The sequence below is a fragment of the Pseudorca crassidens genome, chromosome 12 (assembly GCF_039906515.1).
Source record: "Pseudorca crassidens isolate mPseCra1 chromosome 12, mPseCra1.hap1, whole genome shotgun sequence".
NCBI lineage: Eukaryota > Metazoa > Chordata > Mammalia > Artiodactyla > Delphinidae > Pseudorca > Pseudorca crassidens.
Window position 1 is genome coordinate 62,953,084 of NC_090307.1, and position 27,130 is coordinate 62,980,213.

A 27,130-nucleotide genomic window follows, 5' to 3' on the forward strand; every position below is an offset into this window, starting at 1 on the left:
ATAAAACATACACAAAGACTATGATTTTTTTCTCTTTTTTTATAAATTTATTTATTTAATTTATTTATTTTTGGCAGCGTTGGGTCTTCGGTGCTGCGCACAGGCTTTCTCTAGCTGCAGCGAGCGGGGGCTGCTCTTCGTTGCGGTGCACGGACTTCTCATTGTGGTGGCTCTTGTTGCGGAGCTCGGGCTCTAGGCACGTGGGCTTCAGTAGTTGTGGCAAGCAGGCTCAGTAGTTGTGGCTCGTGGGCTCTGGAGTGCAGGCTCAGTAGTTGTGGTGCACGGGCTTAGTTGCTCCGCGGCACGTGGGATCTTCCTGGACCAGGGCTCGAACCCGTGTCCCCTGCATTGGCAGGCGGATTCTTAACCACTGCGCCACCAAGGAAGCCCCAAGACTATGATTTTTTAAAGGATGAAGAGAGGATAAACTAAACAATCCTGAACGTTATTAATGGCATAAACAGTATCTTTTTGCTTCATGATGGACTATGCTTCTTTGAAAATCTAACATAAAAACAAAAGTAGGCAGAAATGCCGCTGTTTTCTTCCTGCCCCCCGAGGGCAATGGGGGGGCACACGTACACGCTGAGTGTTTTTCCCAACCGTGTTCATGTGTCCATCCTCCTGTCTCCGATCTCAGGTCTGGGGAGAGGCATCGCCACGCGGTGGGATGTAAAATCCACACGTGCCAGTTACATCCGAGACTGTTGAGGTTGGAAACTCTTTCCTCTGTGCGTCATGGGCCCGGGGACAGGGAAAATGCTTGGCCTTTCTGGGCCTCCCTGGGCTTCTGCAGGAGCAGACGCTCCATGAGCACGGGAGGCGGGGGGTGGTGGCACGAGGAGCTTCCTCAACCCTCAGCAGCCCCCAGGGTTGGGGCCTAGGGATGCTGGAGCCACGGGACCGGAACCACGTGTTCTGAGCTGACCTCCCAGCGACAGGCTGCCGGCCCCACTCGGGATGAAGCCAGTTCTCCCAGGATCCTCTCTCCCCAACACCCAGGGGCGTCTTCCATGTTCACACCCCACATGGCTTTCTATTCGCAATGTGTGTTCCCTCGTTTAACCCCCAACTGCCTCTACAAGGAGACCCCCTCCCCCACACACACACCCACCCAGTTCCGGGAAGGCAGAGACCGTTCCAGGTAGATCGGCCAGAATATCAGAGTCCAGCCACCCGCGGTCCTCAAACACTCCTGCTCCTTGAGCCCCAGATCCCGGTGCTGGAATCCTCTGATCCCTGATCCCCGGGGCAGAATCGTAGCAGACACGCCCATCCTTCCCCAAGAGGAAGTTCAAGAGTCTCAGGGACGCCAATCCAACCCACCCACCCTGGGTTTGTAGCTGCAGCACCTGGTGACATGGGTCCCCTGGGAGAGCACTGTGGAGTGGTGGGGCCGCAGGGCTGGCAGTCCCCCTTCAGGTATGTCGGGCAGCTGCTCCAGCGGCCGTTCCCAGAGTCCAGGGTCCTGGCGTCCACGGGGCCATCTGCACTGTCTGGTCCCGTGACAGCAAGTGGCCATGACTTTACCAGAGCAGTCCGTGCTTTCTGTTGAAATCAGCTAAAGTTGGTCTGTGTTGCTTCCCAGCTGAGAACCCTCGCTCGTACAATTAGTTCAAAGAGGTGATTTCAAGGTCAAGGCGAACGGTTACCATCGGCCCTGAGGAATGGCCTTAAGTAACAGAAGAGAAGCCTGTTTCCACCCTTCGAGTCTGTGGGGCTCTCCCCCGGGAGCGTGTCGTGACTAAGGCCACCGGTGTCTTATCTCAGGAATGCTCACCAGGAGACACTCAGAATCCTCCTCAGCGTCTGGTCAACAGCCTCCCGGGCAGTCTAGCTCACATCGGTGCTACCTAATGCAGCATGTCACTTGTCATCTGTCTCGAGGCTGGGCGATGCCACCATGGAGTTGGGACACAGAAGGTCAGGGCACTGAAAGCTCATTGAGCGCAGACACCAGCCCCAGTTCCGCCTCCCTGGCCCTGGGCTTGTCCAGCACATGGCTTGGTTTGGTTTTACAGAACCGTGTTGTCTAACCAATGACACCGTCCACACTTCATAAGACTAGCCGGTTCTGCACGATATGGTTTTAATATTTTCCCTTTTTGTATGAATGCCCGTGTCAGAATGCTCCCGGAAGACTGTCAGCTGGCTGGCAGTATTCACTTGGCCCAGTACTGGTTTGTTTTTCCCCACTTTGTTCATATTACCGAGTGTATTCGGTGAATGTGGGAAGCAGGCAACACACACACACACACACACACACACACACAGAGCTTGGTTGTTTAGCAGCTGCCTGAGGATGACTTCATTGTGCAGTAAGAACTATGGTGTTTAATACTGTTATTATTGTGTGTAATTGCAGGCTGGTTTTTAGCCATTTCGTATACTTCATGAACTTTAAGTTAAACTACACGGCCCCCAAAGGCAAACGCGTTAAAGCTAAATTATTTCATTTCTCCTTTGTAACAACTTCCGTCTCCACTTGAAATAAAATTAACTGAATAAGCTGAAGACCCTGCATCTTCATATTATGAGAAGAAGTTGTTCTACTTTGAAAGAAGAAGATAAACAAAGGGAATATCTTAAATAAACACGGATAGCCTACCTCTCGGTGGGACTAAACTTTTCTGTGCATTTCCTATTTCTTAAGGAGTCACAAAGCTTACTGCAGCCCAGGGAAATGGTTTTAGTTTTACAGTTTGTTTTCTGTCCTTTTATTTCTATTTATTTTAGCTTCAAAGAGTTTTGTATCCAAAAGGAATAGAAATTGGGAAAAATCACTTTGGAACTCTGGTAAGAAAATGCCTCTGCTCTCACCCCAACAGCAAACCTCTTCCCATCAGGGAAAGAAGCTATCGTAAGGTGTCTGTTAGACTCTGTCCTATTTGTGTATTCATTTAAGCCAGGTACACTGATTTTCATAATGAGCTATAAATAAGTTTGTGAGAGCTGACACTCATCGTACCAAGTCCCAGATGTAAAAATAGACTCTTTCTATTTTCCTTAGGTAGTACTGAAATAGAGTAGTTTTCTTCAGTCTTGGGCCGCCATACCCACGTGCAGTGTGGTTGACCCACCTTGAGGACCGCCTGCCAAGTCCATCTTGACCCAAAGTGCCACTGTTAGGTGGCATCAGCATTTCCCACTTCATGAAGTGTCCTTGGACAACACAAAGGCCGTCAGTGTATTCAATTACGGGATCATGGTCCAGCTCTTGAAATGCATCAACTTCCCACGTATTATAGGAGGCCTCATGGGTGAGGCCTCTGACCAGCAGCGAAGAGAGACCAGGAGTCCCAGGTCCCCAGCTTGCTGACGACGGAGAAATTGCCACCAGGAAATGGAAGATACGACAAGAGGACAAAGCACGGAATGAAAAGCAGGCAGAGCTTTTGGGGGCCGCCCTGTCCATCAGGTCTGTTCCCCAGCGGGACCTCGTAGAAGATAACATGGCAGCTCTTGTGTGAAGCCACCATCCCACAAATCTAAAGACCTGAGCCATGTCCCTCTCTTCCTCTGCTCTCATGTGGGAAAGGCGAGGGCTTTGCAACCTGATTCGTGGCTCAGATAATTCAGGTGCTGAATTTCTATTACATAAGCTGGAAAACAGAACAGAACTAGATAACCTTGACAAGTCAGACCAGAACCCAAAAATGACACTCCCGTTGGTGTTACCAAATTCTCCACCCCCAGCTAAAAATCATAAATAAAACAACCAGAGCCATAACATAAATGAAAGAGAAATCTGGCTTCCCCGGATTTCAAAATAAACACAGCAAAGCCAAGTCCCGCCACCCTGTCGCCCGCACCCCCGAGGGGAGCGAGTGGCCCTGTCCACACAAGCACAGAGGCTCACGAGGTGCCCTGGGCTCTAGGTGGTTACTTCCAACCCAGCCCGGAAATTCCGCCTTTCCCGTTTCCATCCAGCGCTGGGTGTCAACTGCACCTTAAATGCTAGCTCTTTAGCCTTGTTATTTATGGTCTAGTATGAATGCTTTTGTGAGATCAAGTCTTGTTTGGTAAGGACGAAGGGCAGAGGACAGGAGGGTCTTTGAGGAGGGGGTGAAGGAAGGAAGCCCAGTCAGATGGGAGCTGAGCAGGGCAGCCCCAGGGAGAGGGAGGCAGGAAATGAATCCTTATGAGGATCCCTCACCTAATCCGGGGCCTGTCTGTGTTCTTCTGGTGAAAATAGTGGTGCACTTGTGTAGACAGTGCCTGAAACACCGTGGGTTCTAAATAAATGCATATTAATGAATAAATGACTTAAAGTGGACACGAAGGCTGTCCCTCGGACTGTGGGTTCTGTTCCCAGTAATAGTCGTAACAGGAGGCCCAGAATTCAGGGGACGTAAAGGAGGAAACCCAAGCTGCGACCCCTCAGGCCCCCTCCAGCTTCCTAGCCCTTAACATCCATGAGGATCCTCCCAGGATCTCCAGGCTCGTGCTTCACCTAATTCACACCCCTAATCCACCCTCCAACCCCAAGAGGTAACAATTTCACTATTATGACCAATTCACAGATGAGAAACCTGAGGCTGGGGCTCCACCAGGACTCACAGACAGTAGGTGGTGGAGGCAGAAATTAAATCTGCTCTGACAGAACCTGAGGCCTTTGCCCCAGACACAAGGCCACGCTGCCTCTGTCATCGTTGAAAACGTGATCCCTGTGGATCTCTCTCCTCTCACCACCCTTGTTTAGGAGGGTCCTGGATAGAGCTGAGCGGACCCTCCTGGGAAATTTTAGGAAACCAGGAGGGTATCTGCCAGCCATCACTCCTATACACGTTTGATTATACTTGTAACTGCAGAGATTTTAATTTTCAGAAATATTCTCAAAGCTGCATATATTTGGAGTGTGTGTGTGCGTGTGTGGGGCATGTGTGTTGCTGTCTGTGTGTGAAGAGGGTAGCAGAAAGAGCAAAGGCCCCGTGCCTTTGGGACCACACGTGTCTCATCTGTGATTCCCCTCCCTTGCACTGTGCGTTCACAGCACGTGGGAGAATCTCGGGGCGCTGGGGGCCAACCCACAGTGTGAGCACTGTTCTCCCGGGTGTCCGGTAGTGGCCACCTGTTTCCACACACCTCACCTCCCGTGGGCTCTGCTGGTCCTCGCCGCCCTGCTAGCAGGTGTGTATGTACCGCATCTCCTGGAAGAGCACACCTGTCAAAGGCTCCTGTCCTCTGAGGCCCCGCTCCTCTCCCACCCCCGTGACGAGGCTCTCCCCTCTCCCTGCTTATTCTCTGCATCACCAGTTGAGCCCAGCACAGGGTGTAGTGGGGAGCATAAGATCTGGAATCAGGAACGCCTGGATCCGAATCCTGGGTCAGCCTCTTTGCAGCCTCCCAACCTGGGCAGTTAACACCCGTGGTACTCAGTTTCTTTGTGGGGCAGGTAGGGATGGTTAACTGCTCACCGCTCACCAGTTATAAGACTTGGGTGAGTTAATTCAGTGCGGCTGGAGCTCCGCACTCAGAGGAACGAGAACAGGGACAGAGGGGGGGTCCCAGACCTTAGCCTGCTGTGGACTGAAGTCTCCTTGCCCTCCTCTCTGCCAGGACACTGGGAAGTGGGGTGTTTTGGCTGGTCAAATTTCCCCCCCAAATAAAATGTTGCTGAAGCCAAATCAAAGGCATGATGGGCATTAAACAAGCAACCAACCGCTGTCGCCTTGGGTTATACGTTTTCCGTAGCTCATGGGCATGCCCTAGCTGTGGACGTCCTTGATTCTGAACTGAAAGAGGCTGAATTAAAATGTCATTCCCTCGTGCCAAAGGAGGGAAATATTGATAAAGTGATTGTAACCCAGGAGCTTGCTCTCAAGTAGAAAATATTTGGATACAAGGGCAGGAGAACCTGACGTATCTCCAGAAGCAGCAAGGGCAGAAGTGATGCAATGAAGGAAAGTAGTGATGCAGGATATAAATTTAAGAGGAAAGCCAAACTACAATTAACTTAACAAACATAATGCCTCAAAGTCCTGCTTTCCGAGTTTTGAATCACTCCGAGACAGGAAGCATGGTTCTGAAACACAGAGTGGAAGTGAGGATACTCTGAAACGAGGTGGGGGGACCTGGGGTCTTGTCCCCAGCTCTTGGGAAATTGGGAAAGTCTGACGTCAAGGGGCCTCGGTCTCCTCATAGCTCTGAACCCCTCAGGGGTAGATGCCACCCCCCGAGGGTAAGAGGACCCGCCTGGCGTTTCTCCCACCCGCTTTATGGTCAGTCGTTTCACTTCTGACAGCTTTGGAGCTGTCCACCCTGCTTGCGTTCCAAGATGAGAGAAGCGAGGTCTGGCCTAGATGCCGACAGCCCCACCACGGGCCCGACCCCCTGCTTCATCTCGGGAGCGCCTGCAGATGCTCGTGTCACGGTGACCTTGCAGCTGTCCTCGAGGTGCAAGCAATCCTGCCCCGCAGCCCTAAGGCCACCCCCACTGATGAAGGGTCAGCCAACCAAGAGCGTCAGACTCTTACACCCGGAGAATCGTCCTAAACACGCCTGCCCCTTTGTTCTGGGTGAGCTTAGCATCACATTGGCTTCTTGTTCTGTGAGCCCGGTTGGTACACTTAACTCTGTCTATTTTCCACCCTGATTTGCCGGAGTATTGGAGGCTCTTCACGGAACTCTAGGAGTCCTTTACAGTAGAACATTTTGTTTCACCCCACCAGTTGGGAGTCAGTGAAGAGCTACTAACTCAGGCACTGGGCTGAAGCAGATGAAAAATCTAGAGACAAAATCTGAGAAAACAAATTATATATGCAGGTAGTTTTCCTAGGTGGATATGGTTATTTATTTTCGACTGAACTCTGGGGCCTTTGTGAACGCTTGTGTCTGTTTATAAAAGTTTCCCCCCCTGCTGTCTTTGTAAGGATAGAGGCAGCAAAGACACTAAAATCTGTACAAGAAAACAGACTCGAAGTTAGGGCCTGATGTGGTCCAACATGAATAAAATACACAGTGTCCATGTGCAGAGAGGTAACATTGCCGAGTGTTGAGTGTCAGTGGGAGATATTAGCACAGACACGGTAAACCTCTCCAATCTCCAGTTCGCGTGTCTAAGTCAGAACAGCCCTGGCTGTCCTCTGGCCTTCACAAAACTGCATGAAGACCAAAAGGAGACTGTGCCTTTGAAAGTCTTTTGAGAATTACAACGTGTTACACAAATGTGGAGATTAAGCACCACCGTGGACTTGGCAATGCTGAACTTGGGGACCACAGGAATGTTTTGTTTCAGCTCAGCCCTGCCTTGGAGAGCTGGGTTTCAGGTAGACGGAATGTGATTGCACGTGGCCAGGCCTACACAGCTCGTCACTCTGACACACACAACCAAAGCCACGACAACACAGACATGCACCTTCTACATTTGGAGACTCATAGCGGCGGGCAGCCTTTCAGTGACCATCTGGTCAACCTGCCTGTTTTACACATTGCAACAATCTGCTCTAAAAACTAAGCTGCTTGGATATTTTACACAGAAAACAGTAAACCGCAGACCCAAGCACCCAGATACCAACTGCAATAAATGTCCAGATAGCCTGTCTAGCCTTACCTTTGAGCTTGAATGTCTCAGAACTCGTAGAAATAAATCTACTTCTGAGAGGTAAAATGTATGTATGCATGTATATATGTACGTATGTGTTTATTTACAGCACAGGCTTAGAGCTGAAAACAGTACGTTCCTGGGAGTTGAAAACCTACTGACTCTACCCCTATAAAGTTGTGTGACTTTTAGGCAAATGACTGAATTTCTTTGGCCTTAGTTTTCCCCTCTGTAAAAAGAGATTAGTAATAGCTGAAGTATTTAAATCAAAGATAAACAACATTGAATGTGATGTTATGATGATGTAACCAGATGGGAAAAGGCCACTCCAGATGGCCAGTTGAAATGAAATATATTTGGTTTCATATAATCAAAACATACCTAGTGAATTAAAGAAATGATGTTATTGTACATATTTGATATATGATTAATTATAATAGGAGTCATCTTATAATTTATTGTTTTCACACAGTGTTTCTCAAATGTTTTCTCACTGTTGCCCCCCCAGGGGCTTTCTTAGACATTTATTCCTAATTGCCCCCTCCTCCCCCGTTAAGTTGTAGGTAATGTGGATATACAGTTCACCTGTGATGCACATCTCACCCTTTGGAGGGCCACAAGCCATTGTAGTAGCTGAGTCTTTTTAACACCCTCCCCCACCAAAAACAGATTTTGGGGGGCAGTTGTGCCGGGTGGTCCAGCCTACAGTGCTCGGTGTCGGAGGGTTATTTTTAGGGCACGCTTACACAGCGCTGGACGGTGTGCAGGTTCATGCTCCTATTACTTCCATCTCACAGCCGTGTTAAGTAGCTCGCCCAAGTTCCTGTAGGGATTTGACCAGAGCACCATCCTGTCTCTCATTTGTCAAGCATGTCTGAGCACTGCTACGAGCGCACTGACAACCTCAGGCGCGCCGGGGTTGAATGCCAGCCCTTCTGTGTCCCCCTGTTTCTGTCATTGTGTGCTGCAGTGGTGGAGGGTGGTGTCAGCCTCATAGAGACTCTTTCTTGATGCTCTGATCTTATCCTGCCTCATAGACCAGCCCAACAAATGCCCTTTATGGAAAGACTTGTGAAGGGGCCGGGGGAGGAGATGTAACATAATACCCAATTTTCTTCCTGCCCTCAAAGAGGTAAATGATCTAGTGAAGCAGATAAAGCAGTTGGACATACAAGGCAAGCAGCCCTACAGGAAAAAATATTATAAGAGGACATAAAAGTACAGACAAAAACGCTACTGAAGTCATTTATTGTCTCCTGCCCCTGGGTGAGCTCGTATTTTCTTTCAGTGGGAAGGGCTCTCAGTCTTGTCACCAGCTCCCCAAACAAACTTGGTTAGACTGAATCACCCTCATCCACATCTGTCCCTATTTTCAGACATTGTACATAAGTATCCACTTGGCAGTTGGTTAGTACATGTTGATGGATGGATGGATGGATGGATGGATGGAGGAATGAACAGACACTAAGCTCACAAACATTTGACTGGTTTTCTCTGATAACCACCATGAGTATAAAATGGAATGTAACCTTTAATTTCTTAAGCTCAGAAGACCGTGCCACTCACAGATGCATCTAAACTGCATGTTATTTTCAAAATAGAGTTGTTCTAATTAATGTATTTTAAAAATATAACCCAGAGGACATCCCTTTCTAAGGACTCCTCAGGATAATTTTATTAGTTCTGCCTCTGAGGAAGCTGTATAGGATTTTTCAAATTTAATGTCTTTATCATTTACTTAAGCCCTGCTCTGAGCAATATACTGGAAGCACTGGGTCAGGTGCTGAAAGCAGTGGAGAGGTGACCCAGCACCGTTCCTGTCCTGCAGACCCTTACCGTCCCAAGGAATCACCATGGTGTCACGGGCTTGGAGCTGACATCTACCAAGTTTTGAGAAAAGTCTTCTCCCGGTGCCATTGCCCATCCTCTGAGGACACAGAGGCAGGATAATGCTTTCAACCATATTCACAGTTGGACACATTTTGGAATTGATGTTTTAATTCCTCTGACCCTTCTTAAAACTATCATTTTGTTCACGAACCAAAAGCCCTGGGATCTCTGAAATTCCAAATGGCTTGCAGGATTGCACGCCCTTAGATCAATTTCACAGGCTGCACTAGGAAACCAAATTGCAGCACAGGTTTTAAAGGACTTTGGTCCTTGTGTCTCTCAAGATAATGGTGAAATCGAGCTTGTCTACTGCTCTGTGCTCCCTAAAAATCAAGACACCCTTCCAAGAAAATCAAGCCAAGGTGAGCACCCGAGCTCTGTGCCCAGCACAATACATCCCAGAAAATTTCCTCATGATCCAGAGTTACTGGGGGAGAGCAAAGGACTGGTTCTCAAAGACTGAGCCAATTATAGAGGCTCTTAGGATCTGCAGTGTTCATGGGAAAAGACAACTTGGTAACCATGTGAGCAGCCTTGTGAGCTGGTGACTGAACAATCATGGGGTTCCAAGTGTGCCTCTGATTTGCTTTGTGGCTGGGAATCAACCCCTTTGTGTTTCTCCTTCCCCATCAACATGACAAAATTTATTTACCAGTGGCTCCGTATAGTCTAGCATGCTTGCCGATGCTGCTAAGGGCATCTTGTCCAGCTGCCCCTGCCTGGGACTCTCCTATCATCACCAGGACCTGCTCAAGACTTGGTCCTTACAAGTGGCCCAGGGAAGTTCCTTGTGCCGGTTTCAGGGGGCCAGATTCTGAGCAGCTCATAACCACCTTACTTCCTGCCTGGGAATGCCGTCCTCCCAATTCTGCTACTCTAAGCATGTATCCACATGTAATCACTCTAAGACAAACTTAAACTGTTTTGGGTTTTTTTTCCACTATTCTCTTCCAGAAGTGAGTACACTAACAGCAAACATAAAATATAATGCAGAAAGTGAAACCTATATTGAGAACGAGTCTCCCCTTCCAGACAGGCACAAGGCAGTGAAGGAATCTCTGAGAGCCGCGACTCTGGCTGGATGTTGAGGGTCGAGCATTTAAAGCTATGACACCACGTGTGGAAAATAAACTGGCAAAACAAATTTCAAACTGGTGACATCATTCTGGCTCTGTTTCTACTACACCAGTAAAACCAGTTGGAAAAACAAAAATGGAATCAACTTAATTGTCAAGCTGACACCAAATTATGGCGGGCCTGTTGGTTTTCTTCTTCTTTTAAATAACAAGATCAAATAATCATTTATGTAAGTGTATTACCTAATTGTTCTGCTAACATGTGATGAATGACCTTCACATTTCAGTGACGATCGGCCCAGTTGCTTGTACATAAACACACCACCCCAGCACTCTCTCGTGTCATTTGTTTGTTTCAAATATTCCCTGATAGACTAAAAGGCATCCAATGACGAAACGCATAGAAAAGTAGACATCGCCCACTAGATGTTCTTGGTGACAAGGCTAAGTTCTGTTTAAGCAGCCAAATATGCTGTTTACATCATTCCCAACTGCCCAGCATTCACGAGAAATTCAAGTTCCTGCTTTAAACCCAACTGACCCTTGGGCAACATTCAAATCCCACAGGTCATAATCTGATACCCAAACCTAGTAAGAGGCAAGCATGTGATTGGGAAGCGTTGGTCCAGAGAGATGCTGCACAGCAAGCCCAACTCAGATACTCTCCTGCTCCTAGGTTTTATGACACCAACCCTCCCTTCTCTCACCACGGAGTCTTTCATCTGCCAGATTTGCAAACATCAGCCCGTAATCCTCACAGCATCCTTGTGAGGTAGGCAGGTGGTGCATGTTGCAATCCCTCATATTAAAGATGGAAAGATGATACTGATGGTGATAAAAACTAAAGCACCTCGAACAGTGTCAGGACCATCACATCAAAAGACCTGTGGCTTTCTCAGGAAAAAAAAAAGGGCAACTGTCACATGTATTCTCATCCATTTTACTGTTTTACACAGATGCTAATGTCCAGCTAGTTTTGAAAGTCTACAGCACAAAGAGTTGAATTACTACATTGTTCAAAGGGACAGAAAACTCTCTTGGAAATCAGGCATTCTTTTTTAAGTATTTTATTTATGAAAAACACCAGCAGAGTACAGAAATGTTCTCCTGATTCCACGTGGTCCCTGGCTGCTCCTCAGCCAGCGTGAGGAGGTGACATTCAGCCTTCCCTATTGACAAACCCTCCTGGAGGAAAGCCCTCCAGATTCATCGGAGCGCGCCGGGCACCTCCGTCAGCAGGGGAGGCGCCTTGACTGAAACCAGCGCCTGGAATGGACTGATGGAGACTGTCCCTGCCTTTGGGTCTTCAACGCCCATGTAAAACTGAACACCCCAAGACTGACAAACCTTAAACAGAACCAAGCTTTGGGCTGGGAGGGAGGAGGGATGGGGGAAGGGGGCCTCTGAGATTTCTCCCGTGTCCCAACGAGTCCTGCCTCCTGGAAGGGGAGGGTGGAGGGGGCCCTGCACCCCTTCCTGGGTCAGCTGGGGCCTGCGGCCGGGCTCCTGCGCTCGGGAACCCGGCGTCAGGACGCGGCGCTCAGCATCCCCACCCGTGCGGTGGAAACCTCTTCTCTTTTCTGCCGTCTCTTCTCTCCTCTCCTTTCCCTCGTTCTCACGTGCCCGCGGGCCACACACACACGCCCCAAGCTTGGCACGCGGACCTCTCTCCGACCCGCTGGAGACCTGGGCCTTGCAGCGTCCCCACCCCTTTTGGAACGCCTTTTACAAGTGGGGAATCCTCCCCTGTGAGTGGAGGGAAGACAGGGGTCCAGAGCTGCCCCAGGTGGGTGCAGAGAGGGTGAAGGGCACTTTTTCCTCCTTTGGCGGCGGGGGCCCGGGCGTAGGTCTGTGAGCCCCTCGCAGGAGGAGCTGTCCTAGAGTGAGCGGCCGAGGAGGAGGGGAGGAACGGGGCCGGAGCCGGAGGCTAAGAGGGGATGAGGCTAGTGGAGGGCGGGGCAGGGCAGCGAGGGGAGTGGAAGAAGAGAGCAGAGGCACCGGAGGGGGAGGGGAGGGCCAGGGGGCGAAGAAGTGCAGAGGGCGCCAGGGCAGGGGCGGCGGTGCCCAGCACCCTTCAAGTCCTGAGCCGGGTCCCGGGAGGATCCCCAGCCCGGTCCAGGCCCCGCCCACGCCCATATCACCTCGCCCCACCCAGCCCAGCCCCCGCATAGCCCCTCCCCGTTCAGACCCCGCCCTCCCCGCCCCCATCCAGGCCTCGCCCCGCCCGATCCAGGCCTCTCCCCCCACATCGCCCCGCCCACCGTCCAGGCCCCGTCCCGCCCCAGTCCAGGCCACGGCCCGTCCCGCCCCACATCGCTCCGCCCCGTCCAGGCCCCGCCCCGCCCGCCCCTTTCCCGCGGCGGCGCCCTGGAAATATGAAGAGGAGCTGCGGCGATTGCGGCGGCTGTGGCCAGTGCAGCGCAGAGCGGCGGCGGCGGCCGGGCGAGCACGGGGCGGCCGGGCGCGCAGGGCCGGGCGCGGGACGGGAGGCCGGGAGCGGAGGGGCCGGGCCGGGCATGGGGCGCGCCGCGGCCGCCTGAAGCGCGGGCCTGGCCCTGTCCCCGCGCGGCCGGGCCGCGCCGCCCGGGCTGCAGGCGGGTCCCGGGAAGCTGGGTCCCCGGACGGCGGGCGGTGCGGCGCGCGCGGGCGGCCCCGGAGGAGGCCTGGAGATGTCCTGTGTGCGCCGCCTCCTGCTCACATCCCTGTTCCCGGCCCTCCTGCTTCACGGTGAGTCTGGGGGTGCCGGGAGCCGAGTGGACACCCCGGAACCGAGGGGACCGCGCGGCCGGGTGCAGCCCCTTCCTGGGCACCCTGGAAGAGGCTCGCCTTCCCGGGCGCCGGCCGCGCTCTCTCTGGAAGGGCGCGCACACAGACTTTATGTCCAAGTCCCCGGACACTTGTGTCCACTCTGCGGGGTTTCAGACTATAGGCGGTCATGGAACCGCAGGCTATGCGACCCTTTACAGAGTGTCAGAGCGCAGGCAAGGCTCTTGCTGGGGTCCAAGGTTTGGGGGCACTGTGCAGAGAACTGTGATCATTTAAGGGAAAAAGCAGCTCGGGGTGTTTGTGTTCGCCCCTCGGAGGACGAGTGTGTTGAGGGGCTGGGGAGGGGTCTCTCCCAGGTGGACCGGTAGGTTCTCTGGACGGACTTTCAGGGAGCAGGGGCCTCCTAGCAGCCAAGGTGCAGTAATTAAAACCAGTCCCCTAAGTTCTCCGGGACCTGAGCTTGTTTCCTCCCGCTCTTCTGGGTCGTTTTGTTTCTGTTTCATGTGTCACATGTCGTCAGCAGCTCTAGTAAACCCTCAGCCAGAGAACAGCAGGCTTTAAAAGAGTTCCAGGAATTGCACTGAGGAAAATAAGATAGCATTGCACCGGGGGTGGGAAGGCAGATTTTGTGGGAGATCTGTGGCGATCATGGGGACAGGTGGCTGCAGAACACGTGCTGATCTAGATGTCCTGGGCCAGCTTTTCCTAACGGTGGACACCTGACTGTTCAGCAGAGTGTCCGCCAGGAGCAGGACTCTCCTGCCTCCACACCCACCACGGGCACCCCAAACCTCTGTACATCGGGTCATCAGGTCAGCACCCTCATGGCCTCTAGGTTTCTGATCCAGCTTCAGAAGTCATTTGGCCAGCGCTGAAGGTCAGGGGTGACTCCCACACCATCTAGGAAGGTGAGGAGACAGCAACCTGGGAGCCCTGTGCAGCTGTATTCTTTGTCACCCTGCTGGGGCTGGCAGTATGGGTAGCGCAGGTCCACAGGCCCTGCACACAAGTTGGGCTGGGCCAGACCTGCCTGATGGCCAAGGTGTGCCCGGAGCCCCAGTGATCCCAGACTTTCCAAGTCAGGATGGAAGGCTGGCAGTTCGAGGGCCAGAGAGAGAAGGTGTAATTACAGGGTTGTACTCCTAGGCCCATCTGCTTAGAATTACAGAGCCGTTTTCATCTTTGGCTGAAACATGAAACACATCAGAGCCAATGGGCAGATCAAACAACAGCTGCCACCCACACCAGAAACAGGCAGAGAGAGAGACACAGGGGAGCGTGTCCCCTAAAAGTCTCCTGTCGCATCTGTGCAGGAAGATGGTCCTATGGGCAAGTGCCTTTAAAATGCAAAAGTACTTGACAATTTGGCATGAACAGAATTGTTTTTTCATAAAGCCGTTTGCCTTTCGGACTACAAAAGCCATGCTCAGAAACACAGCCTGGGCCAACCCACCCTGAACTTTTCTTCCTTGTTTTGAGAGCTGGAAGTTGTAACCATACTTCCTGCACCACAGTGCGGTAACGGCTGGTAAGGGGAGCCCAAGTATATCCTCAGTGAGGTTCAAGTATAGCCCCAGATTTCCAAATTCCAGCTGGAGTCAGCCTGAGCTCCTTGAGGTCAGGGGTTCACCCAGATCCACAGTGTGCAGGGAGAGAGTAAGGAAGGGGGGAATAAGCCGGTGGGGCCAGACCCCGTGCACGTGTGCACGTGTGTGTGCACATGTGCATATGACGAAGAGTATGTAAAATAAAAAAGGAGGTTTGCCAAGTTTAATGGGATGACGGGGATAACCCTGCAAAAAGTCACCCCATTTCAAAGTGAACCTGCAGTGGCAGAGTTATGCACACTGCTGTTGCCCACAGAGCAACTGCACTCGTTCAGGGCGCGTGGGACTCCAGCACAGAGGAGAAACCGAGGGAGTGGTCCTTCTGGGTATAAATCTCTGCGATTTGAGAGAGGCTTGTCACGATTCCTTAGGATAATGTAAAGCACCAAGAAGAAATTGGGTATTCTCTCTTTTCTGTCTGATTTTTACTTGGTTGAAGTAGTTTTAATGGGAAATGGGTATTAATCAACCTAACCCATGGGAATGACTTGAGAGTGTGTCCTACTCTGTAGTTAGGGGCTTTGCAAGTATTTAGAAATTCGGTTGTAACAGATGGAGCTTGATTATGTATCTTAATAGAAGTCGTCCGTCTGAAGGACATTACCTGTACTCTTTTAGAATGGCTTCATGATTTTTTTCCTGATACAGAGGCATTTTTATTTTGCTACTTGTATATTTATGACAGCAATTAGGTAGGTAAAAACATATTTTCTATGGTTATGAATGTACTTGGGACCAACTTTACGAAATTTAGTTCCAGACATCATTTATAGATTATTTGTTACACTAACAAGTCTCATTAATAAGATTAACAAGCGCACAAGGCCTTCAGGAAGATTCTGGGTGAAGATGCTGTAGAAACTCTTTATTGTGTTTGCCATCCGATCTTTGTTCAGTTTTTTTGGTTACTTTTATTTCAACTCAGGCAAGTTATAAATCACCCCTAGGTTCTATTGGTGAGTAAATTAGGGTCTGGAAAGACTGGAGTCCATTGTTTATTTTTTGCTGTGTTTTAAAACTGTAAATGTAGTGGGAGACCCAAGTTCAAAATGTGACGGCATAAAAGTATACATGTTGGTCTTACTTTCCTGTCCTCCAGCGTCTGAGAACAATTGCATTTCTTAATCCAAGTAAAACCTATTGAATGTCATGAAGGTATGCAGCTGGGGTATGTCCCTTGTCACTGTTTTATTTGCTTAGATGAAAAGCCACGAAAATCATTCTGTTCCAGAAACCAGATTAACATGAGATATTTCAGAAAAAGTGGTGCTTTAATGTGCCCCAAAGTGCTCATTCTCTTTATTAATGGAAACATTTGACTTTAAGTTTTGGAGCCGTTGTTGGGGAGATGTTCTTCCATCGCCATTTACTTGTGTAGAATTCATCAACTTTTCTGAAATGGGAAGACACTTCTGAGCTATCACCTTTCACTTGAGTGTATTCTACTAAAACTGAACAAAAAAACAAACTGTGGATTACCGAATGACTGCTTAACCAACAAAATGTGAGGAAACATTACAGTAGGGTAAAGTAGAATCTTTGAAATATCATTTTACTGGAGGCAGTTTTTGTGACCAAGAAAACATTGCCTTTCCTGCACTTTTTCCCCCTTAGTCATAAAATGTCATCTTGAAAAGAAATATTACTCATCTGCTCATAGCAGGGAGCAAGGGTCTCAGACAGATGGTAAATATTCTCTTTTGAGAGAAACTGACTATCTTCAAGCACGTGGCTGAGCCGTCCCGTCATAGCCGTGGTCCTTCTTTTTCTCCCTAAAGGATTAAAGAACTCAACACCAGCGGATGATAGGACTGTGTAAATACCTACCGTTTAGGGTCAGACTGATGACAATTTGATAGAATCAATTAAAGGGAAGCATAAAACTTTTAGGACTGGAAATATGAAAGGACTCATTAGTGATCTCGTACACCTGTGGAAAGCTGACATGGCAGCACGTGGCCTGTGCGCGGCATTGAAGCGATCCCAAGGAAAAGCTCAGGAAGAACCTGCCACCATCCGAGCATGAGCTCTTGCTGTGTCCAGATGTTATGTGCACAGACCATTGAGTTCTTTTCAATTTGGGTTCATATTGGGAGTAAAGTTATTTTGGAATGTCATGTGATAGGGATCTAGGTCAGAGTAAGGATGTGGTGTCACCCTGTAGTGACTGAGGCTCATCTGTTCTCGAAGGGTTTTCTAGCTTCATTCCTTCAGCCAACCATTCGGTCGACAGGTACATTAAGAGGGCCTCCTGCGTGCCTGTGTCACTGCCGGCTGAGGACAGGGCTGTGAGGAGGGGCAGCCCCCCTTCCTGAGGAGGCCTGAGAATACCTGGCAGGATGAGAAGAGCTTATTGGAGAGCCCAGAGGTGGGAGCCTGGCACACCGCCCTTGACTGCGGTGTTCTTCCCTGCTGGGAATCCCAGCACTCAACACACACACGCACACCCCACACACATCAAGCACACACCAGACACACAAACACACACATACCATGCACGTAGTCAGACACGCCATACACAGACACACACACCATGCACACACACATACGCATACACACACACACACACACACACACACACGACTGTGTGAAGAGCACAGCTATGGCGGCAGCCATCAGCTCCAGGCCCAGCAGGAAAACCATGCTGTCTGTGGTTGGACCCCAGTGTCTGGCCCGGTGACCATGGCCTTAGAAGAAAACGACTTAGAAAATTACCTCATTTTCATCAAAAGTTAAATGAAGCCAGGAATCTGAAATCTTGACTTTACTATATTTCTCATAAAGGGAAAGTGCTTTTAGATAAGGTTTAAAGCTTGGCAAAAGCAGCTCTCTCAGCTTTGATCTCCAACAACATGGAAATAAAAGCAAGCGCTTGGTGAGTGTAGGTGCCCACCTGGGAGTGAACGGCAGCTTTTGTTCCAAAACATGGAAGCTGTGCAGGCGGTCACGTAGCCGCCTCGACTTCACAGCCCACATTACAGTGATGATGGCTCTCTTACCGGGGCTGGGCGATTTCACGGCAAAGTCATCACCTGCATTTCCCCTCATCGCTCCCGTTTTCTCTGCTGCGTGTTTTTCTGCATCGCACCAGTTCCACCGTGAGATGCTTCCTCACTCTGGTGTGGGATTGACGCAGGTCACGTTGTATCAAGCACAGAAACGTGCAAAGTGAGCGGGAAAGGGCCTTTCAGAGACCCTCTCAGAGACCACCATTGTGAATGTCTTGACATTATATTTATTTGGCCGTTTTGATTTTATTTTTTTAAGCATTAAAGTACCTATGCAGTGACTAACCCGATCAAAGATGAGTTCATTCCCAAGTGTGCCTGAAAAGTGTCTCCTTCCGAACTCAGTTCACATGTTATTGTGTGTAAAGTGGTTTGGTGCTTTGGGTTCTCGATCTAGAGAGACAGGTGAAAAGCTGCTGAGCACATCAAGAGGATTCTCCCAGGGACTTGGCCACACGCTGTGGTCCTCCCTCACTTTTCCCTTCACGTGTCAGCGATGGGGCAGGCCTTGGAGACGACCTCACACGCAGTAGGCCCTCAGCCACCTGCTGAAGGGACGACTCAGGGTCTCTGCTCCATCCCCCGCCCCATGCCCTTTGTCTTCTGCCTGGTCCCTATTGGTGGCCTGGCTCGAGGGCTCAGGAATAAGCGTTGCTGTAGGCGGCGGAGAAATACTGCATTTGTTCCCTTTGAAGCCTGTGCTCAGGGCTGCTTTCTGTGTGCGGAGTCTGGTGACTTGGATGATGCCAACAGTCACCTGGCCTCACGGGCCTTGAACTTAGGGTACAGATGCCCATGTAAATGGTTAATCCTGTGCTTCCTCTATTTGGGGAAATCTGGTTTTTTATTTGCTATCTCTGGGTGTTTTCACTCTCTGAACAGTAGACTGGCAATCATGGTAGTAGTAAAGATCATTCTGGAGTCATTTAGGATTTCTGTTGTGAGTGATTTCATCCGTGGAAGTGAAAAACTCTTACACACACACACACCCGCGCATGTGATACACCCTCCAGAACCCAAGGAGCTCATGTAGTTCTCTGCAAATGGTCATCTATAAAATTGTCCCCTAAAGCCTTCGGGAATTAATTTGTTTTCAACAGGAGAACAATTTCCTTCCAGGGTCTACATTTTTCTCCCACCCGTACTTGAAAGAAGCTGCCCCCTTGTCATAACCATTTGATCTGGGCCCAGGCCATGGGACCCCAGATATTGGAGACCATTTTGTAGTGAAGCCACTTTGATAACCTGCTTCATCAGAACGCCACTGGTCGGGGCGGTGCTGTGGTGGCTCCCACTGGCGCTGGTATCGGGGCCTGGCTGTTCGTAGAACCCTTGACGTTGAAGGCTGGTTCTCCACCCACTCCCTTCTGTTCCCGTGTAGTAACTGGAATTTGATACATGAGATAATATAGGCGTGAAGTGAGCCTTCGAGTGTTTTAGAAACATTAGTTATTATCCCCATTACTGTAATGTTCACTTTGTACAGGGGAACGAAAGGCACCTATCCGATGACTTAGCCAAAGTCACCTTGAAGCCTGAAAACTCAGTCCCTTTCTTACTGCACTGATGTTGTTTAACCCTTCGAGATGCTCTTTTCCTTGGATTCATTTACAGCAAAAATCTTAATGGATGGAGCCCAATGAACCAGTCTTTGCAACTGACCAAAATATCTAGAATCCTCAGTTCGTCAAAGTCTTGATGTTATTTGTGTGTGCCTCCTCACTCGTATAAGAAACACAAGGGGAAAAACCCTCTCTTGGACTAAATAGGGTTGTCACCTGTCCACCCCACTAGCTCGGTATGCAAAGCAACATCCCACAGGCACTGATGTTCCTAACGATTACCTCACTGTGATCTGCCTTAAGAGCCTGGAAGATCATAATGTCCACTGCACTCAACGTTGAATAGCAGAATTATCGACAACCAAATATTGTGGTTAGTCAATACTTCTGATTATACAGATAATCCAATCAAGTGAAGGTTTTTAAAGTTATTATATATAATAAGCACATTTATTATTATAACTAATAAGTACACTCAGGCAGGAACTGTTATTACAGCTAGTCACCACCCTTAAGTTGGATGTTTATTTATACAATTGAAGATGTATGAAAGTGGACATATAAGTATTTTGCAAAAGTTTTTTTCCAGATATAGTGCTAAATTAGTACAGACCCTTACTTTCCTCTCTCTGTCTTTCCCTCCCTCCCTTCCTTCTTTCCTCTCTTTTCAAATAACTTTCTGGTAATACCTTTTCCCACAACATGCCAAAGATGGTCCGTGCCTCTCCGGGACCACCAAAAAGATTTACTGCTTTGTTGAAAGCAGTTCCCTTCTCTTATCTTTCTCATTTATTCAGGCAAAAATGATGCACTGAACCATGGCAGAAGCTTCATAATTGATCTTCCTGCTTCTTAGCCCTCCAAAAAAAGGGAAAAGCAGTCTTTTCAAAATGGAATCCTTATCCTGCGTTACATTGCTTACAAGCTTTGGGTGGTTCCTCTTCCCTGTTTCAGCCCAGTCCATGCTCAGGATGACGCACTCACAGCTCTTGATCACAGCCTGGCCTCTGTTTTGCCACTGTTCCCTCCTGGGCCACCCTGCAATCTCCCCTCCCTAAGGCCTCTCCATCCTCCCTGCACGAATCTCCCGCCCCTCCTTACGTTGGGCATGTGCTGTATAAACCCTGCCTGGACCACTTCTGTTCAGTCTTCAAGGCATAGCTGCCTGCTCCCTCCATCCTTCTGAGTCCCTTTATAAGTCCATTGGGATTCTGATTTCTTCCCCAACTGACGATTCCTTGGGGCATAATGTTTGTAGCTTCTGTGCCTGCACAGTGCCTGGCCCTGCAGAGAGTCCTTTCTGATTGTTTGAATGAGTGAGTTGCTAGTTTCAGTCTCAGATTTGGAGCTGACATAGTTCTGGCGATGCAGGAACATGGGGGATCCCTGGGTTGACCAGAAGTCTAAGGCTGGTCTCCTTGGAGGGCACCCATGGCTGATGCTGAGAAGGAAGTCGTGGGATGTAAGGTGAGAGCATTCCACATGGCCTCCCCTGTGGCTGAACTAGGTGCTTCAAGGGGCCTTTTCATTCCCAGCCATTTACTAGAAGGAGGCCTCACATGGGGGCGGGGGGGGGGGTGTAATTCACGTCCCACACCAAATAAGCCAATAAGCGTTGGTGACCCCTGTCCATACTTGACCCTAAGAGACGGCTTCTCTTGCCTGACAGCAACGCCTGCTGCCACTTGACCCTTTTAATTTTGCTCCCTAAGGGTCATTGAGGTGGTGGGTATTTCAAAGGAAAAAGATAAAAAGAGAATAAATTCCAACCCTATTTTCCCATCCTAAAAATTCAGTCCCACCCTCGCGAGTGAGCCCTCAGCCACTGTGTCCTGGGGAGGGGCTGGCTGTCGAGTCCTCCATCTGGCTATCCTGCTGGCCTCCTGGACCGACGGCCTTGCCAGGTCCCTGACGTTGGCTCCTGTTTGACAGGAGCAGTAGCAAGACGGAGCTTGGTCTCTGGAAACCCTGAGTGACGTAATCTTCTGCCTGCTTTCTAATGATGTGCAAATGGGTGGTTCTGGGATTTTATGTCTTCCCCACCCCCTGGTTAAAAAGCTGACTGTCGGCTCCAGCCTCCTGCACAACCGTGCAGGTCCTGAGCACCACGGCCCCTTCCTTTGCCTCTGAACCCACCTCCTGCCCAGACCCCACCATCCCACCCTAGTCCTTGGACGTGCAGTCCAAGTGAGACCTTAAGAGCCTCCGGGTCAGAAAAACTTATCTTCCATCTTCTTTATGCTTCCAGCCCCTAAGCTACACAGAGTGGCAGCGTGTAGTTATTTGTTAAACCGAGTAGAGCTTGTCACCACCCCTGCTCTCCATTCGGGTCACCAGTTAGTTGGCTGCCAGAAGCCCGGGCCTCGCTCTGTGCACACTGTCCCTCCAGAGCGCAGAGTGAGCTGGGCTCCAGGAGACTCTTACCACTATTCTAGCCATTCTGTTAGTTAGGAAGGCCTTCCTCAGGACCTCCAAGAGCCTTACTCATCATTTAAAATAATAGTAACTAACATCTAACAAGAACCATGAACCATGTGCTAAAGGAAATGATCTCAGTGGATCCTGAGACCAACTCCAGGTGACGGCAGTGCTGTCACCCGCTCCGTACAGATGAGCACACTAAGGCTTGGGGGACTTAAGTGACTTGTTTATGGTCACAGTGCTGATCATGTGTTTCATCGATTGTAGGATTTACAGTTTTTCATGTATAAGGTCTGGGCAGTGTGTGTGCATCTCCGGTGGGTGGGGCCTCTGGCCCCTGTGAGCCTGCAGGTGGCAGTCATGCGGCAGACCTGTCATCGACTGTGTGAACCTGGACCCATACTGTCCTCATGTCACTCCCTCTGTGTGTGTCCTTGTTACTCTCGATCTATGGTTTAGTTGCCAATAGGTTGGTTTTGAAAATAGAGTAAACACTGCAGCCAAGTGTTAGAATTCACTTGTAAACTCCACTCTCAGCGCCGAAAAGAAAAACAGTGTGGAAATCAGGCAGCCCAGTAACAGAGCCAGGGGTGTCCGTGTAACATCAGTGGGGCGAGTATTTATCACGGTGAGGGGGGTAGTAACTGCACTTACATATTTTCTCACCGAGAAACAGTTATTTGGAAAGAAAGATGCCACAAAAAGATAAGGCTGTGTTTGAGCCTTGTTGCCAAGATTCGTGCAGAGCAAACCGACTACCTGTCCTGAGTGAAGCGTTGCAGCTGAAAGCCAGACACGGTGCCAGTTCTCTTTGGAGAGAGAAAGCAGTTGGAGGCCCTGTGCGTGCTCCGAGGGTGTTGGGACTGCTGCTAAGGCAGGTGTCATCGTTTAAATGCAAGTGTTTTTGTCGCTGATAATAAAATAATGATGCATCTTAATCATTGAAATCTTGGATTTGATGAAATCCTTTAAGCGGCTGATCTAGTTTCAAACCCAAGCAGCCCAGCTCCAGAATTTCACCGATATCCGCTCCCCTCCCGGCTCTCCTTAGCTTTACGGGAAAACATTTGCAGGGTGTAAAGGGGTTTATAAATCAATTTTTAGTACATAGCTTGGTTGATCGTGAGAGCATGACCTCTTTACCGAATGCTGGGTGTCATCTTTCAAGAAGACTCTTCCGCAACTCCCAGTGCTTTGTGACGAGTTAAGATATGTATCTTTGCCACGTTACAATTTATCATCCAATTGGCCCACCAGATGGCAAGTTGTACTGTTTGATTTCATTCCCGACAGGGAATTCAGGAAGTGCTTCCTATCAACAAGATGACCACAAATCTTGGGGTTGATGGAGGTATCCCCCCGTCCTCTAGTTTAAAGCTAACTGAGAGAGATCAGCACAAGTGCCAGACAAATGGGGATTAAAATGCTGGAACTGGGATAAATACCCCATCAGAAGTCACAGTACAGGTGGATGTCCATGTAGGATTGCCAACAGGTCACCCCTGCATTTTCCAGACTTTCCACCTGGCTCAGTGCCACAGCCCAACCACTGAAGGGTCCTTACTATGGGGGTGGGAGGGGGCTGATCAAAATGCATATATTTTATGTATTTTGAAAACAGGCTGGTTTTGCAAAGAAACAGAGAAAAATAGCCCAGTTAGCAGGCTTGTTTCCTTCTTCTCTCTGGGGAGGGTCAGGGACGGAGCACCCAGGACCACTGTTTCAGTGGAAGTGCCTTCCCTGGGGTGGGAGCTCGAGGCCACGGAGGGGGTCCTCGCTTAACAGCCCTGAGCATTAATGTCTACTCCACCTGACACAGATTTCTGAGTTTTAGTGTCACTCTTGTTCTAGCTCAGGCGTGACTCACCTGGTTTGGCTGAATGGGGTTGCTGGTGAGGTTGCGTTTAACATTCATTGCAAAACGATTACCGCAGTTTCATTAGCATCCATCTTTTATTGTTGTACGTTTGTCTAACTAGTGTCGTTTTTTTTTTTTTTTGCTAACACAGTGCTGAATTCCTAGTAGGTCCACAATAAAGACCTCTCAGATTGTGAGTCACTTCAGGAGTGAATCTCAGAGGAAACGTGGGCTTTCAGATGATAACTCCATCTGTTTTCCTTGCGTTTTTCTGCACACGAGGCTGGTGGTACTTTTGCATGTGTAAATTTTGGCCAACCCGGACGACGTGAAGATAAACTTAGTCCTAGTGTCCCTTTACCCGTGGAAAATACAGATGTGCAATCAACCCTGTAACATGTGTTTGTTTGTCACCAACTCTAAGGGGCAGCCTTGGAAGATCACTGGGGGAAATGCCACACCTGAGCCCTTATAGGGCGGGCGTAGGACTTGCACCCCCTCCAGAGGGCGTCCGTTTGGGGATTGAGAGACCCCGAGGTGCATGAGGTGGTGCGGGCAGAAGGGAGTCCCCACTGTGGGGCGCCTCCTAGCTGTTCCCTGGGCCTTTCTCCCCGTCTCCATTCACCCTTCACTGAAGCTGCTGGCTCTCTGCCTTCCTGTCTGTGTGTCACTGCACCTGACCACCCTTCCTGACTACCTTTTCTACCTGTCCCCTCAGCCCCATCTCCAGCCTTGATGACTCTGGAGCACACAGTTCTGTCCCCTGCAGCCCTGCACAGCTGCTCGTGGGATGCACGGCCTTGTTTGCAGTTTCATGGACCTGGGTTTGAGCTCAGGCTTTGCCAGGAGCTCGCCAAGCGACCTCATGCAAATCACATTCGTTATCTCCACAGACCCCAGTTTTCTCACCTGGGAGAGGATCTCCTGGGACACTGTAGAATGTGAATTCTAGGAGAGCAAAGACAGTGATAAAACCTGGCATTTCCCACCTGTGGGATGTCCCCGCCTCGGGGACAGCTCCTCAGCTGGCCTCACGTCTCTGCAGCTCCCCTGACACCTGCCTTGCGTGTATCTGTTTCAGGGCTGGGAGAGGGCTCTGCCCTCCTTCATCCGGACAGCAGGTCCCACCCTAGGTCCTTGGAGAAAAGTGCCTGGAGGGCTTTCAAGGAATCCCAGTGTCACCACATGCTCAAACATCTCCACAATGGTGCCAGGATCACTGTGCAGATGCCGCCTGCCATCGAGGGCCACTGGGTGTCTACCGGGTAAGAGGCTGGGGCGGGGGTCCCGGGAGGTCCTGGAGAGCACACTGCTATGCAGAGCCTTCTTAGGGTTTCTCAGGTGCACAGAGACTTTCTAGAATTTACAGTGATTCTGGGGTTGTCTGAGTTCTAACTCACAGCCAAGCGACGCTTTGAAACTCGGGTTGGTGAAGAAACAGAGCTCAGTCCTGTTGAAATCTTAGCCTCAGCAGCGGTGATACGGTACCACTGTATCCCACATGGGAGTGAATATGTCCTTGTTTATTGAACCCCGTAGGACCACTCCTGTATGAAAAGAAACCATTAGCAAGTGAAATTAGGAGTCTGTGTTTCACCAACCCTGAAACACGACTTGCAAGCTTCTGATGGTCTAAATATTCTAGCCATATTCTGGTAATTTAATATACAGCTTCAGGGTCTGAGAGTAAGTTAAAAGGTACCCATGCTACCTCAACCAGCCAGGGTGCAGCTCTTGGCTTCTTTTCCAGGCGGTGGAGCTGAGATTTATCCCAGTTTGAGCTCTTGCTTATCTTCCATTAGAGCTTTTAAAAATAGCCCAGAGGCAGACCTGCAATCTCTTTCCTGCGCATTAAATTGTTGCAAATTCACAAGGCTAACGGTGGGATCTGATCACTTCTGTGCAGACCACTCCTCCAGGTACCTTGGGGAGGAATCACAGGCATCCAGAGAAGAGAAAAAAGAAATCTTACGAGGAAGACCTAGCGGTTTTTGGTTTTTGGTTTTTTCCTAAAAATGGAGTTTCTCGAAATAACCGCATGGTCAGTATTGGCACAAACAATCTTAACGCGACGTACTTTTAAATAATTTATCATTTTGTTCAACAAATATTTCTGGAGCTCACAAATATTTACCGCATGTGAGCACTGTTCTAGATTTTGTGTGTATAGCAGCGAACCAAACAGACATGGCCCCTGTCTTCGGGAATTTTACAAATACACAAAGAAGTGTTACGAAGAGGGAAGAAACAACAGGTGCTCAAGGAGAATACCAGGGCCCCTATTTTAGGACAGGGTGGGGTAGGAAGGGCTACCAAGAAGAGGACACTTGAGCTGAGATGTCCTTGGCTGTGCAAGACCAGGGAAGAGCTTTCCCTGTGGGAGGACTAGCAGAGGCTGGACCGGAGAAGCACGGACAGGAGCCCTTGTTCTGGGGGTGGGGAACAGCCCCAGGCAGGTCAAGGAGGAGGCGGGGCCAGCCCCCAGGGCCCCCTGCACGCCTTGTCTCTTCGAGTTTGGCTTTTAATCTAAGAGAACTGGGACGTCATTGAAGAGATTTCAGCAAGGGCTGTGCTCAAACCTGATTCAGCATGACTGAAGGGCGCTCTGGCTGCAAGTGGGTGGTGGGAAGAGTGACTTGGGGACAACCAGGGTTCTTGGCCTCCTTAATCCATAGAAGTTGATAAGAGGCCAGACAAGAAATTCAGGCCAGGCTTTATTGGGGCCCCTGGTGCAGCAAGGGGGAGCAAGAACAAACAACAGGTTCCCTTGCTTGCTTCCCAAGGAAGGGCGAGCTGGTTCCTTGTATGGGGTGAGGGTAGGGGCAGTTCCAGGGGTGGGGCCGGAGGCGTGGCTCAGGCGGTCTGCCCACCCCTTGGTGATGTTGAGTGCAGGGGGCAGGTGCAGTACCCTGCTTTGCTCCTGACTCTTCAGAAGTGGCAGTTGGCTTTTTGGTCTCTTTGTATCTTGTTATCCATAATTTGCCCCAACTGAGCATGCGCGCAGTTATTTTTAGTCTCTTATAGTTTCTTTGTATTTTGTTGCCCGAGGAGACGAGTGTTCAGGTACAAGCACTGCAGCAAAAGGGTCCCAGGTCCCAAATTGTTTCAACTTGGGGATGACCAATTAAAAGACTCAACAGTCCCAGCTGGAGATGACCAAGGCCTGGGTGAGGGGCGTCGGGGATGGGGCGATGGAGAAGTGAGTGGGCTTGAGCTTGGGACCAAATCAACAGATTCTCAAGCTGAGATGAAGTGTTAGAAGTCGGCGATCCTCCTGTCTGAACTGCAACAGACACGAATCGCTGCTCACACGGAAGGACTCCTCTGTCCCTGGGAAGGAACATGGGCTTCCTCTCCCTCCTGTCACAGAGACGGATGCCCAGAGCACCTCTGGCTGCT

At 49.9% G+C, this 27,130-nt stretch overlaps 1 protein-coding gene across 2 annotated transcripts in view; it reads left to right on the forward strand.

Moving 5' to 3' along the window:
* The first annotated feature begins 13,006 nt into the window (after window positions 1-13,006).
* The window catches only part of APCDD1 (APC down-regulated 1), a 30,541-nt gene continuing 16,417 nt past the window's right edge, over window positions 13,007-27,130 (forward strand). The window contains exons 1-2 of one of the 2 annotated variants that reach the window (XM_067699721.1): window positions 13,007-13,236; window positions 24,813-24,996. In XM_067699721.1, the coding sequence (XP_067555822.1) occupies window positions 13,179-13,236; window positions 24,813-24,996 (242 nt within the window). In that variant the 5' untranslated portion in view covers window positions 13,007-13,178. Of the gene's footprint in view, window positions 13,237-21,024; window positions 24,997-27,130 lie in introns of those variants that run through there. The other variant, XM_067699722.1, reaches the window with a different exon arrangement.